Source organism: Volvox carteri, assembly GCF_000143455.1.
Source record: "Volvox carteri f. nagariensis unplaced genomic scaffold VOLCAscaffold_26, whole genome shotgun sequence".
Classification (NCBI taxonomy): domain Eukaryota; kingdom Viridiplantae; phylum Chlorophyta; class Chlorophyceae; order Chlamydomonadales; family Volvocaceae; genus Volvox; species Volvox carteri.
This window is the reverse complement of record NW_003307569.1, coordinates 1496809-1510046: the sequence shown is the minus strand read 5'-3', so window position 1 is coordinate 1510046 and position 13238 is coordinate 1496809. Positions and strand designations below refer to the sequence as shown.

General features: G+C 54.6%; 2 protein-coding genes across 2 annotated transcripts in view; one reads left to right on the top strand and one right to left on the bottom strand.

Annotated features, from left to right (window-relative positions):
* The window catches only part of VOLCADRAFT_105311 (uncharacterized protein), a gene marked incomplete at its 5' end in the record, with an annotated part of 7785 nt that extends 5717 nt beyond the window's left edge, over positions 1 to 2068 (bottom strand). The window contains 5 exons of the mRNA XM_002951870.1: positions 1058 to 1144; positions 1400 to 1524; positions 1693 to 1807; positions 1907 to 1957; positions 2045 to 2068. Coding sequence (XP_002951916.1) covers positions 1058 to 1144; positions 1400 to 1524; positions 1693 to 1807; positions 1907 to 1957; positions 2045 to 2068 — 402 coding nt within the window. The remainder of the gene's footprint in view (positions 1 to 1057; positions 1145 to 1399; positions 1525 to 1692; positions 1808 to 1906; positions 1958 to 2044) is intronic.
* Positions 2069 to 6641: 4573 nt separating this feature from the next.
* On the top strand, positions 6642 to 11732 carry VOLCADRAFT_61760 (uncharacterized protein; the record flags this gene model as incomplete). The annotated part of the gene is made up of 9 exons (XM_002951942.1): positions 6642 to 7213; positions 7534 to 7705; positions 8038 to 8280; positions 8590 to 8772; positions 9114 to 9311; positions 9645 to 9780; positions 10109 to 10296; positions 10700 to 10822; positions 11343 to 11732. The coding sequence occupies 9 exons, from the start codon at positions 6642 to 6644 to the stop codon at positions 11730 to 11732; spliced, it is 2205 nt and encodes a 734-aa protein (XP_002951988.1).
* Between the last annotated feature and the right edge of the window lie 1506 nt (positions 11733 to 13238).

The window sequence follows — 13238 nt, the reverse complement described above, 5'->3', positions numbered from 1 at the left end:
ACGGGCGGCAGTGCCGACGACGGAATCGAGGATGATGTGGCTGGTAATTATAAGCCGTGGCGGTGCTGGTGGATGGCGATGGTGGTGATGGTCGGGTTGCAATCACGTTGAAGGGGGAGATGTCATCTGCCCCCGGTAGGAGCGCGGGCTCTTGGAGCCGGGGGTGGGTGGGAGGGGGGAAGAGAGGGGCAATATCCCCGAGAGCTCAGAGCCAGACCAACCACATGGACTGGATCTGAACCCGCACAGACCACATAGCTGCTGCTGCCACTTCTACTACTGCTGCTGCAGCCCAGGAAATGGCACACTGGGTCATCCGAATCTCCAGGCAGCAGCAGGAGTAGCAGTAGCCTCCGTACGAGCAAAGTTTGCCCGTCGCGTTCTGGGTTCGGATCCATCTCCATCGAAGGAAGATGTACGGCAAAGGCAACAACTGTTCGCTGCCTCCTGTCCTCAACGACCGCTGCTACAGCCCCATCAGGGTGGCCGCTGCTACAGCTGCTGCAGCTGTTGCACCACCCCGGCAGCGTCAACAATGCCGTGTGCTACTGCTTAACAGGACAATCATCAACACAACGATGACATCCGACTGTGAGGGGGGGCCCCTGTCCTGGTAGCTGTGGTGTGTCAAATCGCTGTGACGGTGGATGTGAAGATGGAAAGTTGAGGGGAGGTAAGTGCACCTGTTTTCGATATTCGCTACCACTGAACCCCCCCGGCCACACCCTCGCGCCCTTCCGCCACCGCGGCGGCCGCTCCCCCCCCCCCCGGGTAACCCCCCTCCACCCCGTGCCGCCGCTGGGGGCCCCGCCACATTAAGACACCACAACTTTGGGCGTCAGCAGTTGCATTTCTTGTCCTTACTGCTATATCGGTACTTTTCCCAATTCCCCGCCAACCCCCATTTTGAACCCCCAATCCTTCAGCCCCCAACCAACTTTTGAATTCCCCAATCACCAGGTGACCTGTCCCTCGTGCCACCTCCTCGCATCCGAAACACCGTGACCCCACCCCCCAGCTACTGCCCTCCCCCCACCCTTCAACCCCACCCGCACACCTGCAGACCGAAGTGGATCATCTCGCGGGCCAGAACTGAGGCGGTGGTGGTGCCATCGCCCGCAGCATCGTTGGTACGACCTGCCACCTGGACGAGCATGTGCACGGGGTTAACTCAAGATGGGTTGGTGAGCATGGAGGTGGAAAGAAGTGGGAGGGGGATCGAGGCCCAGCAGCGTGAAGCAGAGCACGGGGGGTTGAAAGAGAAAGTGGAGACCAGTGGGGAGTGCGATCGATGTGCTATCACAACTCTAGGTACACGGCTGTCCATCCCCTGCGATAGTAAACCAGTATGCATGCTAATCATACATCCCAGAGGCCTCCAGTATCCAATCCCCCGTACCTCCTTGATCAGCTGAGCGCCAGCGTTCTCAACCGGGTCCCTCAGCTCGATAGCGCGAGCAATGGAAACACCATCGTTGATGACCTGGGGCACGCCAAACTTTTGCTCCAGCACCACGTTGCGACCTATAGAATAATTAAAATTAATTTTGATCATTAGAACGGGTGTGGACGTGGGCCAGGCGGAACCTGGCGGCGCGACGACAAGATACTTGGAGCCAAATGGGAACAATTAACACTCCAATTATGACCCAATTGTGATAATCTAACAAACAATTGCTCAAACCATCTTACCGCGGGGGCCCAGAGTGACACCGACGGCATCAGCAACTTTGTTGATACCGATTTGCAGCTTCCTGCGCGACTCCTGGTCGAACACAATCTCCTTAGCCTCAGCAGCACGAATGACCTGCAATTTTCCGGGAGGGCCGATAGCGGCAGTCCGGGATAAGGCTGCGGTGGCTTGCGGTCAGCCGCAACCGTCTCAAATCATTTGACAATTCCCTACCAGGCGGCGCGCCGAGCGAGCAGGCCGCGACTGGAAGGCACGGCCCGCAACCTGGCCACGAGTGCCCTGCGTTCATGTTGCATTTGGAAACGTTACCCTGCCGCGCATGCTACCACATTTCGTGCTGCGATTTCGCACCTTGACAACCTGGGTTTGCGCCATTGAAGCAAGCTAAAATACCGAGAGATAAGTGTATGCCTGCTCTACAATGTGAAATGGACAATTGGGTGTCGGTGAGCAAGAGCACCACTGGGGCGCTTCAAGGGCCTTATGGAAAGCCTTCTAGAGACTCGAGGACGCTCGAGGCGCTTCGTCTGACAATCGTTATGATGCTAACCACAACTTCATACCGTTTACTTCGTGCATTACATACGTTCTCAATCGCGGGTGCCTGAACTGCGTGTCCTTTACTGCCGAAAGCTGCAGTTGACAGCCATCGTCCACCAAATACAACTTCCTCTGTTAGACACGATACTTTTACCTTTTGCCTTGTAACATTTATTTGGGAATGACTGCTGTTTCCTTGTCTACAACTTTCACAGGTTTTATGAGTAATGGGTGTGTACACGTACAACCCACAGGGCATGGTTGTGTAAAAGCATATGCTATTTATGGATGCAGCTTCAGTGGAAACGTTAAACCCACGCTGGGTTCATTTTCGCTGCCGGAGGCTGTATGTCATGTCACTTTGGGCCCAATTGGGATGGCTTTCCTCTGTACCTGGTTCCGAGAACAAGTATTACAGTCATGTCTCAATGAGTCCCACTGGCTTAACATCACCACTGGAGAGTCTGAATGGTTCATGAATGGCGACACGACACAGCGCCACGCTCTGTATCCCCATCGTATCACTTCCTCCCTCATATGCCGCCCATGACAAACGACTCGCGAGCGAGGCTCTTTAGTAACGGACCCACACAGCAGTGCGCCCGTCGGCACCTACTCGATCTCCTCCCGGGTCCACTGACATGGAAGCACATGGCACATGACACCCACTCGATTAGTGCATCCATCCCAGAAAAGTTACGAGTGCACAAGCGCGATGCATCCGTACACGCGGGGGGGGCCAAGGAATGTGCGCGAGGTGTAAGCGGCACTGTACAGTTATGTTGGCCGGGTCTCACCCCGCAGGACCACCAAGAGAAAGGAGGGGGAGCTTGGTGAACCAGGCAAGGCGACATGAGTTACATAATGCATGATTTGAAAGCAGTGAGAAATGGAAATACAGTTAATCTGGCCAAGCCAAACTGAGCATGAAGGCATAGATTACATACGCAAGACGCAGCTCAGTGACAATTCCCGTCCGCCGGGCGCTATCTAACTTCACTGTCGGGGGTAATTATTGAATCAACGACAAATCCAGCCTCTCAATCCCCTTCCCAGCATACCCCTCTGCCCCCAGCCCAACCCCTCCGTACCAACCGCTGCGGGGACAGCCCCACACCGCTGCAGCCTTCCACGGATGGAAGGCAGCTGCGAATATGAATCAGCTGTCCGAATCGGTGTGTGTGAGCAAATGACCTGAGCCGCGAGAAGAACACGTTGAAGAAGCCACATGCAGAAGTTTACTGAAGACAAGTCGCAGTACAATAATGAATAATAGAATGTAGGTGGTAAACTTTTGAAGACGTAGAATTGGCGCCAGAGCGAGTAGAAGTAATGGCTGTCGCTGTAGTGGCGATGAACTACTGCCGGCTAGAGCCGAATAATGCTAACTCTTTTACAAGGGCGACGTTGGATTCGGGGCAACCGAGATTGTATACTTGTTGGGCTTGGGCTTGAGTCCCGGGGCCGGTGTATGTACGGCTGGGCATCGACTATTGTAGCCAGCGGTCCGGTGACGTCGTCGACCTCCATCCACGCGCCGGTAGAAATCGGGATCTTGATAGCAAAATTAGGATCTTGAAAACTTCAGGAATGAGAGAGGCCCCGGGAGGAACCGTCTCGATACTAGACTTGTTATACCTAACCAAACCACAACTGGATGGTGGTGTCGGAAGACACCGATTGGAAGAGTTTCGTCCGCTTAAATAGCGGGGGATGCAGCCATCCCATGAATCGTACAGCCAGTTCCGAAATGGCGCGGTCCAGTCCCGGAATGGCGTACCGTTGATACATGCTTCCAATCGATGACGGGGCTCCACGAGCCAGGGACCAGCGTCCCAGTTGTAGCCTGTGCTACGAACCCCCGCCCATACTTCTGCAAGTATGGACTTCCACCTGAGGCGGCGTCTACTTGTAGGCATCCACGACAGCTTCCCGCTCGCCGTCTGACCCAGAGGTCGGAGCCATAAGATCTGACAGAAAGGCGGCAAAACAGGCAGTTGGAATTCAGTTAGTTCCAGTGAACTTGTCCAGCAACCGCACCAAGCGAGAAAGGAAAAACTAGACAGAAAATGTATCAGTTTGGGATCAGATTTAAGAAGCGGATTACAACACAGTGGGCATGCCAAGTTGTGGGCTCCTAACTGGGTTGCTGACCGTTGGCAGTTAGCTGCCTTGGAATGGTGCACGACAACAGTTTTCCACGAACAAGAAGGGTCTGCAGGAGATATGATCCTTCCAGCAGTCCTCATGGGGTGCTCGTGCAAGCGTTGCCTGGACTTTGACCAGCTGTTGAAATGGCTCCTGTGCTATGGGATCTGTACCAACCACTTGTCTTGCCAGCTGGATGTGGGCCCAGGTGTAGTAGCTGGCTGCTGAAAAGGCCTCTCGAGATGCTGGTGGTCGAGCTTAGCGCGTATTTGTAGAGCCGTACTGTGTACCAGCTACTACACCAGGCCCCTGATTTGGGCTTGCAGTGTTGTGCCGCCTTGTTGAGCTGAAGGGCCATGGTGCTCAGCGGGCGTTCAAAGGCAGACCACCAAGCGAGCAGGGCCCATTGGGTTGTCCTCCACGGATAGGACTGTGGTGCACTGGCTTGTGATCCGTGCCGCCATGCTTGCTGCTAGGTCGTGGTGTGATGAGAAGGCACTCGTCAGTTCTCAGGGCCCTTGTTCTCTATTCGGCAGGGCAGCATGCACATGACTATTGGCTTATGGTCCGACAGTGTTTGCACGACAATATCCGTCTTGAAATGTACGGCATGGTGTTATTCCCACCAGGTTGTGTGGCAGGTTTGCTGCTGCCGCTGCCTCTGCTGTCGGACTGTGAAAGAGGCGCTGGTCTACTGCTGGATCCAGGCTATGGAAGGCTGATCCACCCTTGTAGGCCTGACCCCTGCTGCCAGTGGGCTCCTTTCCCCTGCTGCTGCCGCCTTTTGGACGCTCCCATTGTTCATGTCGGTGATGCAAGCAAGGATGCTGCTTCAGCAAGTAGCCTTAGGCCTATGAAGACTGTGGATGGCAGGGTCATTGCGTTGCAGGTCATCATTTGGGAAGTTTCATATCACGGTAAGTTTCCTAAATCTAATAGTGATGTATTAGGGAGGGTGCGCTAACTCAGGGTGTCGCGGCAGACCTTCGACCCTTGGCGGCATTTGCCCCTGGGGGAAAGGGGTTTGAGGGTCGATACCGCACTACAACGAGGGCTCATCCTAGGCCTTCCGATCCAGCCAGGCCAGGACGGCACGCCCTGGCCTATCCAAGCCTGATCCGGGGACATTAGATTGAAGTCGCACTGGCCGTTCATGCGCTGAATTCGTGATGCATGGGGAGTTAGGTTGACGGCGAAGTGTGCAAGTCCAACTCCAAAGTTTCAAAACTGCACTGACCCTCTCTGCTCTTGTAACGAAAACATTTCAGCAGAAGGTTGCCTCAGAAAGGCCGCGGCGTACGCTAGATTTGGGTCGCCTGGCACCGTGTTTTGAAGCGCGACAGATACCGGGCGCAGCAGGAAGTAAACGGGTGAGAGAGTGTGCGGGTCGTGAGCGGGCGTGGTACGTTAGTCAATGGTTTTGATTGTATTACTTTGAACACTTGCGGTAGGACTTCACCTTTGTAGGAGTAGACGAATAGAGATATCCGACGGGCATACCAGAGCTCTTGGCACGATCGAGGACATTGGCTCTCGGTAATCGGTTTTCCAGTCCAAATCGATTCTAAGCCATTAAGCAACATCTTTTGTAACAAAATTCCTCAACGTTTTGCAGGGTTAAATACTTTTGTACCTGAGGAGGCAGGCGACAGTTCGCCCCGGAGTTGCTGAAGCCAGCCCGTAAATTGAGCGGTTCTATTACCGCTTTTGGAGCCTTCCCCTTGCGTTGCGCGGACTTGCAGTCGCACGTTGAGGTCTACCTGAGCACAACGACCCACCCTTCACGCATCTATATAGTCCTTAAGCTTGCTTTTTTGGTAGGTTTCATGTGTTTGCGATTTGGAACTCACATATCAATGGCCGTTTCAATTCGTCTGCATGGGCAAGCCGTCGTAACACCCATGCATTCGCGCTGAAATTTGCCTGCCGGTTTCCATGGTATGCTCTGTCCTGCCTCATGCCAACAGTATAAAGTTAGACAATATCTTTAATTTAGAAGACGAAGACTCGACGGCCTACCAGTTTGAACGAACCCTTTCGCGGCTTGTGCCCTGACTTCAGCACTCCTTTCAAAACCTGGTGCTTCCTCCTTCCACAACACACACCGCTGTAGTTCAGTGGCTTGTGTGGCCTTCACGTGATAGGGAAGCATGTCTCCATGAGCTCCGGGTCGGATTCATGCTCCTCCTTCCGCTCGTCGCTTAAGAGGAACATAGAAGAGTTCTTTGAGGAGGTTGCATCAAAGAAACGCGCAGGCGTCATGCTCGTGGGACAGACAGCAGGGACCTTACTCGAGACACTGCGCAGCGGCTTAAGTAATAGCTCTTACAATGCGCCTGACAAGGCTTCTCTGCGGAAGGCGGCACATTCGCTAGCGGAGCTTTGTAAGCAGGATGAGTATATCGATGAAGTGGTGTTCGAGGGCGCCATTGAAGTCGTCGTGCCGTTGCTAAACGCTGGCGCTGGCGGTGTGCGAGACCAACAGCTGGACGAAGGCCTCGGTGCTACCGGCCCAAGCATGCAGGAGGAACTTGACAAGGAGCTTTGTTTCATCCTCGGCCTGCTTGCGGTGAAGCCCGAGTACCAAACGCGCATCGCTCAGTCCGGAGCGCTTACTGGTCTTGTGCGTCTTCTAAAAGAGCACAAGCTGACTTCCATTACAAAACCTCAGCCGGGCAGTGGTGGCGTGGCGCGCCGTGCTGCGGACGCAATTACAAACCTGGCACACGAGAATGTGGAAATTAAGAACATGGTTCGTGAGCAGGATGGTATTCCTCCCCTCGTGGGGCTGCTGGAAGCTATGGACGTGAAGGTCCAGCGAGCAGCCTGCGGGTACGTGTATGCGGCGGGGGCACAACCTCCGTTAGGTGGCGCGTATGTCAGTGGTTCTTGGGTGTGCGAATGCGTGTGCATTATGGGATTAGAAGGGTTTCTCTCAACCTAATCTCCTTATATGCGGGTTACCAGGGGGTTTATTCAACCCCCTGGTAACCTGGTGGTGGTGCCCCCTGATTCTAGGGCACGATTGTCAGGTCCCCTTGAATCAAGCACGCACAGCACCCGAACCCTCGTATAGCCTCGCTTGGGCGTGTGGGTTTTGTGTCCCGGCGTGTATCTGTCAATGCGTCCACTGTTTCCGCGCCCTTCCTCAGAGCCTTGCGCACGCTGGCGTTCAAGAATGAGCAGAACAAGAACGTCATTGTCGAGCAAGGTGCCCTGCCCACCCTTATCCAGCTTTTGAGGTCGGAGGACAGCGGCGTTCACTACGAAGCTGTGGGGGTCATCGGAAATCTGGTGCACTCCTCTCAGCACGTCAAACTACGGGTGGGTCATAGTCGCAAGTCGTGCTCGAGCACACCTGTCCGTTCGGTTGGGCTCCCTGCTATGTCCCTGATTGAAAGGCAAATGACTCCGAACAGTTATCAGGGCTGGATGCGGCCTCGGGTAAGAGTAGCAAGCGTGCACTTGTCACGCGAATTATAAAATCACCGCGACCCACTTCCCCGCGTTCCGTAGCCTTTCGCATTTGATGGTGTAATACGCCCGCTTGCATAAAGGCTGCACACTGCCATCATGCTAATCTTTCTTCATGGAGCCAAACCTGAATCATATCTCAACGTGGTATGTGTCATGGTGTGGGTCATGTCCCCACGCAGGTGCTGGAGGAGGGCGCTTTGCAGCCGGTGATCAATCTACTGAACTCAGACTGCCCGGATAGCCAGCGTGAGTCGGCACTGCTGTTGGGACAGTTCGCCACAGCTGATCCAGATACTAAGGCGAAGATTGTTCAGCGTGGCGCGGTGCCGGCGCTGGTTCGTATGCTGAGCATGCCGGACGTGAGCCTCAGGGAGATGGCGGCTTTCGCCCTCGGGCGCTTGGCTCAGAACGTTGACAATCAGGTGAGGTCGAGAACGCTCGTGACGGGTCGTTTGACGTACTGGCACTGGTGTTGACTGGAACTGTTGCTGTGATGGGTCCTCGCAGCGGTCCTCAATGGGGCAGAGAAGGGGCACTTAGTATTAGGATAAGCTGATTCTGAGGCAATTTGGGCTTAGCGAGATGTCCGCTCTAATGTGTCTGACAACTGTTTACTTTCTGCGCCGTCCAACCCGCTTGTGTGGTGGCCGCTGTGTAGTGTTACAACTTTGTTTTTTCGTCCACCATAGGCTCATTTTGTGGCTCAGGCCCGGTTTCCGCATTTTATCCAGGCTGGCATTGTGCAGCTCGGCGGGCTGCCGCCATTGCTGGAACTGCTGGAGTCGAAGCACTACAACTTACAGCACAACGCAGCCTTTGCGCTGTATGGTCTGGCGGAGAATGAGGACAACATCCCCGACCTCATTCGCGAAGGTGCCCTGCAGAGGCTAGAGGACTGCAAGGAGAAGCTGCAAGTACAGGTGATTTGGGGGCCTAGGCCCGCCAGGTGCCAGACTCGTTGGACTTACATATACACGGCCAGGGATGCAGAGCAGCTGGTTTCGTCCTTCGCCCTTTTCTGCTCTCCTTGGAGGTTTATCCAGCTAGCATGCCGGATGTAAATCAATCTTTTCATCCAGTAATGTTTTTTGCTGCATAACTGGTGGTACCCTTATACACACGAGCTCTGACGGGGCTTCGGGTTGCACATTATTTTCGGGGCAACAGCTGTATTCAAGTTCCTTTCGCATTTTGTCATAATAATAAAATGTTCTCCTCTCTGCCACCCGCGGTCATGCCTTTATTACGCGCCCAGGCCTCCAAGGATTGCGTTCAGAAGACCATCAACCGTTTGGAGCAGAAGCTGCGCCCTGACAACACTGCTGCACCCAACCTGGCGGCCGCCAAACGGGCACTGCAGTCCATGGTGTTCCTGCTGCGATCAAACACAAAGACGGTGCAGCAGCGAGCAGCCATGAGCTTAGCACGACTGGCGCCGGATGAGCAGCTCAAGGTGTGTGCATCTTAGGGCCATCTAAGGCAGGAACACAGGCAAGAGCCAAGAGCACTACACCGTTTCCGTGAGGGGAGAGCTGACATGGGACTCATTCTCATTACCATTGGGATTACCATTGGATACCATTCTCATTACCATGCCCTCCAAACCACAACGGCAACGACATAACTGCACGAGCCAGTCGCCATGCCGGACATTAGAAAACCATGATCATAACCTAAACTGCCGTCATACATGGCATTGAGTTGCGGCTACCCTACAATACTCGTAGCACTTTTTAGTCAGCGACCAAAGGTATGAGGCATGAATTCTTTATGCACCCTCCCTCAGGCCATTTTCATTGATAAGCGGGGCATTGATGTGCTGCTGGACATGCTAATGGACCCCAATGTGTCGCACCGCTCACACCGGGAGGCGGCCGCGGCGCTCCTGCAGCTGACGAAGAAGCTGGATGCGCATTTGCCTGGTGAGGAGCGTGACGGCAAATGGGCCTGAGTTGGAGAGCGGTTGGGTGCAGAAATAGCCCGTTTGCCCCGCGTTTGGATTCATAGACTCCTTAATGGCCGTTGTACTAGGCGCCAAAAATTTAAGAAGCTAAAAACGTTTCTTGAGCGTGCATGCGTTTAGGGCGATAGATTACCCGTAGATTTGCATAGTATATGTTCCTGCAGGTATCGAGCCGACAGCGGTATACATTGCTGCTACCTGGTCTCCTATCGGCATGGCCTGTCGATTACTTACCTCCATTGCCCGGACACCCGGTCCTCTTCCAACTACGCTTCACGCCCCGCCAGTAGTGGACCAGCTCCCGCAGCAGCCGGGTCGCGCCGAACGGTCCGTGTACCTGGGCTCCGAATACGTGAACAACCCTACTCTGGCGGACATCACCTTCAATGTGGAAGGTCGCAAATTCTACGCGCACCGCATTGCATTGCTGGCCTCATCGGAGGCCTTCCGGGCCATGTTCAGCGGGGGTTACAGGGTAAGCGGTGCGGTGAGGTGAGGGAGAACTGAGTCTTTTCCAATGACGCTAGCCGCTTAAATAGGAAATGCGAGGTGGGTCTTTTCTCCTTTCCCTCTCTTGGGGCATGGTCGTCCTCCCTGGGCGGGAGGTTGCGGCGACCGGTCCGGGTGAGTCCCGTGGGCCACTTCGGTTGAACCTAGCGGTACCTGCGGCTAGCAAGTCATTGCCCTTGTCTTATCCACCGTATGGATAAGCCGTTCGGCGAGCAAAGAAGCACTGCACTTGTCGTCGCTTTGGGCTGTTGAGCCATTTCCGTCGAGCGTCTGCCTGCAGCCATGTTGATGTAAAGCCCCATTAACGGCCGCGCAGCTATGCCCGCAACTGCTTATCTTGACAGCCGTCCCTCGTTTCGCCTATTTAGGAGAAGGACGCGGACAGCGTGGACATCCCCAATATTTCTTGGCACGTGTTTGAGGCGATGATGCGATTCGTGTATACGGGGCAGCTCGACGTGACTCCGGACATCGCTTTTGAGCTGTTGCAGGTGGGAGCGGTTGCTGCATCAGCATACTGCTGATGTGTGTGGGGGGGTTTAGGGGCGCGGTGGTCTGGAGCGGGAGTCATGTATCTTGAGGAGCTGTGTCTCTGAGAGGCTGTGTGCGATGGGGTTTGCAGGAAGGCGTTAGAACGGGACAATGCGCACTTGAGGATTTATGTGTTGGGTTGAAATAATCGGAGCTTATGCCTGCATATAAAGGCGGTACAATCAAAACCTCGTAGTAAATGCCTCATACACGCTCGGTATTGCGGCGTTGTGGTCGTTTCGGCAGTGCACACGGAGCACGTGTCACGTCCACACCACCAAACAACATCCAGCTCGTCCGTGAACGCATGCATCCTATCTGCCTGCATACAAGTACATGCCCAACCTTCATTGCGGCTTGCTCATTTTCATGCTCATGCTTCACTGATCCCCTGATCGCCCCGCTCGTGTGCCTCCCTCGCCCGCCTCGTGCTTTCCTCTCTTGTTTCCTAAAACCCTAATGTTTCCCATTCCTTTACAGGCCTCAGATCAGTATTTGCTGGAGGGCCTGAAGCGGCTGTGTGAGAACTCTATCGCGCAGTCCCTCACGGTGGAGAGCGTCATGTCTACGTTCGAGTACAGTGAACAGTTTTCGGCGCCGCAGCTGGGTCGCCGCTGCCTCCTGTTCATCCTGGAGATGTATGATGATGTATCCAAGGTGTACGACAACACCAAGGACCGGGCCTTCTACTTTGATTGTTTGCGCCGCATGGTGCCATGCCTCAAGGACTCGCTTTATTGCGGCGCGGGCCCAATATGGGACAACTCCGCTCTTGGGCAGGCGGCCGGGGCTAGCAGCGGCGGCGGTGCGATGCAAACTGGCACACAGGTGCAGGTAGGCAGAGGGTTGCAGGCCGAAGGAGGGGGCTGAGCAGGGGAGGAATCCATGGGCAGTGGGAGTGCGGACCTGCATTGGTAAAAATGTGGCCGTTCTGGCTGGAGAGTGCCCCAGCCATACGGGGACGACATCAAGCCTGCGATTGGGAGCAATTGCTCATCTAGGCTGGGATCCCGTGGCTGGGATCGCCATTGTATACCTATAGCCGATTTCACAAACTATACGTCCTTTGGATTCTGAGAACTGTATTGTCATCCCTTGCTTAATGCCGATTCAGCGCTGAGCAGCCGCAGCGGTAGCGGCAGCGACCCGGTCGGAGGTTGCGGCCATGGACAGTGGGCAAGCCGAAGGCACATGGTATGGCGCACTTCAGCAGCCGTGGTGGGCTTCGAAAGGTCTTCGGCACCTGGCGAGATTTGCAGCTGGAGCGGTACGGGTGGGGCAATGTGAACACGTGGTCCCGCTGGTCTTGTGGCATGTAGGCGGCATTGCATGGCGCAGAGGTAGGAGCGCAGTCACAGGAAGAGAATACATTCGTGGTGTTAATATTATTACCGAGTTTGGGTTTGGTCACATCGATATTGCTGATTGGGATGATGGCTGGTGTCTGCTGGTTTGGGTTATGGATCTTGGAGTCAGGTGGGGAAGCATTATTTGGGAATTAACGCAAACGTAGTATGTTGGTTTAGGAGTGGTTTTAGTAGGTAGTGCTCGAATAGATAAGGCTAGAACAGTTGTCCCGGTGGAGCACGTCTGATGAAGACGTTTGGAAGTGCAGGATGGAGGCTCTTTTGTGTTCAGACTAGATGCAAGCAGGATCCTTTGCCTGCTGCGCCAGCCAGGCCGCCAGCACGTCAAGAGCTAGTCCTTGCAGCACTGTTGGATGTGATTGTCCGTGCGGTTCCACTGTCGTTCAATCCGCCGCATGGCTCCCTGCTGCAGAGTCTATATGTTGATGCAAAATTTCACAATGTCCCGCATTGGCCGCATGTAAGGTGCTACTGGATGAGGGGCTTTCGCAACAGTTGAGGGATCAGGATTGGGACGATGTCGGCTGCACAACTTAACTTCTTTTGTCCGCAACTGCCCATGTAAGCAGCACAGAGCGGACTCTCACCTTTCTGCTGGCGGCAGATACATGTCTGGCTACGTGTGTTGTTTAAGGGTCATTCATCGATTTAGCCTTGGCATCTGGAAGTTACCTGTGATAGCTCCAGTTTGATGGTCCCCTGTCTCCAGCATTCGGGCAGACGGTTCAAGGTGTGTGGTGGATAAGGGGACGCCGTAGATGGGAGCATCATGGCTTATCAAGGCTTGGCTGACTTCCGGTGCACATGCCAATGCGCAATTAGGGACACATACTAATCCGACTGGTCGCGTGCATTTCGCAATGGCGCCCTGGTATTGTGGCGTTGTGTGCAGCAGAACACAGAAAGGCTGTCCACATATGTCCCGATGCCCGGGTGTGGGGTTCGAAGACGGGTTATGGCTTCTTAACCCTCAAAGCCGACCCACCTGGCAGCCGGGGACTGCGGAACA